The sequence below is a fragment of the Sphaeroforma arctica genome (genome assembly GCF_001186125.1).
Source record: "Sphaeroforma arctica JP610 unplaced genomic scaffold supercont1.366, whole genome shotgun sequence".
NCBI classification, from domain to species: domain Eukaryota; class Ichthyosporea; order Ichthyophonida; genus Sphaeroforma; species Sphaeroforma arctica.
Genome location: NW_014040192.1, coordinates 31273 through 33858, shown reverse-complemented (window position 1 = coordinate 33858; position 2586 = coordinate 31273). Strand labels below are relative to the sequence as shown.

Here is a 2586-nt window from a genome sequence, read left to right as displayed (position 1 = left end):
GATATATTGATATATTGACATATATATATATGTATGTATTTACTTTTGTGTGTATGTGTCTGTGCCTATGCCTGTGTGTTTGTATCTGTGCCTGTATTAGCGTATGTATGCCTGTGTGTGTATGTGTGTGCCTTTGTGTGCATGTGTGTGTAATTATTTGTTGTGTGTGTGTGTGTGTGTGTGTGTGTGTGTGTGTGTATGTGTGTGCGTAGACATGCGTATGCTCGTGTATAGTTGTGGAATCTATGTCGAGAGTTTGTGAACTGATGAGAAATATCAGACATGTCACTGAATTTTGCCTTCTGCACGTAAATTATCACACAAAGTTATCGAATCATCGGGGGCACCGCTTAACTAATGCACTGAGACAGTCTATCTTAACGTTTGCACCCAATGTAATAACATACCGATTTCCTCAGCGAACTACGTTGTTTGGTCATACTCTCATCGACCTGCATGCCCTTGTCCAGCCTTTCCGTTTCGTTATCACTATCTTCTGAGTCTACAAATCCATCACGAGCATCTAACCCCTGGGCGTCATCGTCTTCACCCATACCTGTTTCTGGCTCGGCGGTGAGCAACGACGCCATTCTCTCGGCTAACGTTTGACCCTTCATTATTTTGTATGTATATTTATAGTTTATATGTATATTTATAGGTATATAGCTATTTGTCTATGTATCCTCTTGCGTATGTTGAGTGTGTGTGTATGTCCCTATATACTGTGTCGGTCGTGTGCTCGATGGTGTACTAGTAACTTATGCCGCTTGTACGGTTACGACTACGGAGGTCCCTATTATGACTACGTTCACAAATACTTTATCAGTATGTGCACGTGCAGTTGTCATCACTTTTTATCAACACAGACTCACAGGCCTGTAGTAAACGCTGAACGTAAACGTAGAAACGTTGAATTTTATAATACGTAAAAGGTAAAAAATGATAAACGGCGTTCTCGAGAAAAATTTATTAACCCCATCCATAGACTAAGGGGGCTCGATTTTAAAGAACCAAACCTAATTTACTATATCCGGTTTTAGATACAATCCCAGTTTTGTTTTCTAGACTTTTTCTAAAAACATTTCAAAGAATTTTGCGAAGGAGCCAAGTTGATAGCTACTGGTTCATACAGTTATGTATCGATTTATCAACAGGATTAGGCACTTTTCGACTATGTCAAATCTTGGATTTCCGGGTCGAGTATTAGCAGTTTGAACCTTCTAAGGGTTCTAATATATAATAAATACAAGTATTATTGGTTCAGAAATCATCTTTGTGGCATAGAAGGCTTATTATGTTTGCTCAAAATCACCTTTTAGGTGCATGCGTGTCCATCAATGACATCCATTTGGTGTGCATATTCAATTTTATGTCTCCAATATGATTTTCAGACATTCGTTATATCGATAGAAGCATAATTAAACCATAATAATGTTATTGTAATCGCTTGTAGGTGAATAAGTAGTGAATTTTGGCAAAAAAAAAAATAGGAAATGAGATTCATCGTGCAATCGATGGCATGGCACATCAAATGACGTAAACACACTTTTTCTCGATTTTAGCAGCTGTAGCTTGCATTACGGTTATAAGAATGCATATATGATATTGTTTTGACAATAATTGTACGTGACAACTTTGAAACTTTACTAATTATGCATATTTAGACCCAATAATCGCGTTTTGGAGGTTTCCGATGTAGTGTTAGACTCCTAAGCATAGAAGGTGTTCTACATGTACTACGACCTTGGCGCCTTCACAGATCATTTACGAAATACTTAATCTTGAAATATGCCAAAAAAAATTATTGGGAATAAATTGAAGCCCAGATTTAGTAAATCAGGAACGCTTCTTTATTTTTGGCCCTATTTTATCCCCTGAGTGCATGGACGGGGTGTTAAAAAAAACACAATTAATTTTAAAACGTTTTAACGAGAAACAGACGTTAGGGTAGCTCAAGTTTTAGGGAGAGTCTCATCAAAGAGGTAAAAGTTGTGTATGTTGTATTTACATAACTAAAAATAACAATTTAGAAGGCTAAGTTAGTAGTAAGTTTGTATTTACTATGTTTGTCTGTGGTAAAACGAGGCGACTTACCATCAAAAAATAGTAGTAAATACATATGTAGGCTATGTGCAGTTTTTAGTCACTTGAACCGATAAATTCGTATCCTCAATTTAAACCTACTGACGATAGTAAGAGGGTGTATCGAGCAACTATGAGACATTGACGAAAATGTTGTTGCTGGAACTGCCCAATGGAGCAGCTACCAAAACACCATAGTCGAACGTCAATCCTGCTCCAAAACCACTCCAGCTTTAGCCGAAGAGCTGGGTATAGAACAGCGTCCACTGTGTGCGAGTCGTTCAAAAAGGAACTGTAGTACTCTTGACCCCATCAATATGCCTTAGACGACGCAATGCACATTTGTGTGGCACTTCTAAGTGAAAGTGCAATTCAATATGTGTAAAAGAAGGAGCATCTCCTTTTTCGTTCATTCTTGTTGTCATTCTTTATATGTATATATATATATATGCGTGTGTGTGTGTACACGTGTGTGTGTGTGTATACATGTGTGCATGTGTGTGT

At 37.7% G+C, this 2586-nt stretch overlaps 2 protein-coding genes across 2 annotated transcripts in view; one reads left to right on the top strand and one right to left on the bottom strand.

Moving 5' to 3' along the window:
• Nucleotides 1-768, bottom strand: part of SARC_05629 (hypothetical protein) — a gene marked incomplete at its 3' end in the record, with an annotated part of 6642 nt that extends 5874 nt beyond the window's left edge. The window contains exon 1 of the mRNA XM_014300505.1: nucleotides 408-768. Coding sequence (XP_014155980.1) covers nucleotides 408-617 — 210 coding nt within the window. The 5' untranslated portion in view covers nucleotides 618-768. The remainder of the gene's footprint in view (nucleotides 1-407) is intronic.
• A 1486-nt stretch (nucleotides 769-2254) lies between these two features.
• The window catches only part of SARC_05628 (hypothetical protein), a gene marked incomplete at both ends in the record, with an annotated part of 4370 nt that continues 4038 nt past the window's right edge, over nucleotides 2255-2586 (top strand). The window contains one exon of the mRNA XM_014300504.1: nucleotides 2255-2331. Within this exon, the coding sequence (XP_014155979.1) occupies nucleotides 2255-2331 (77 nt within the window). The remainder of the gene's footprint in view (nucleotides 2332-2586) is intronic.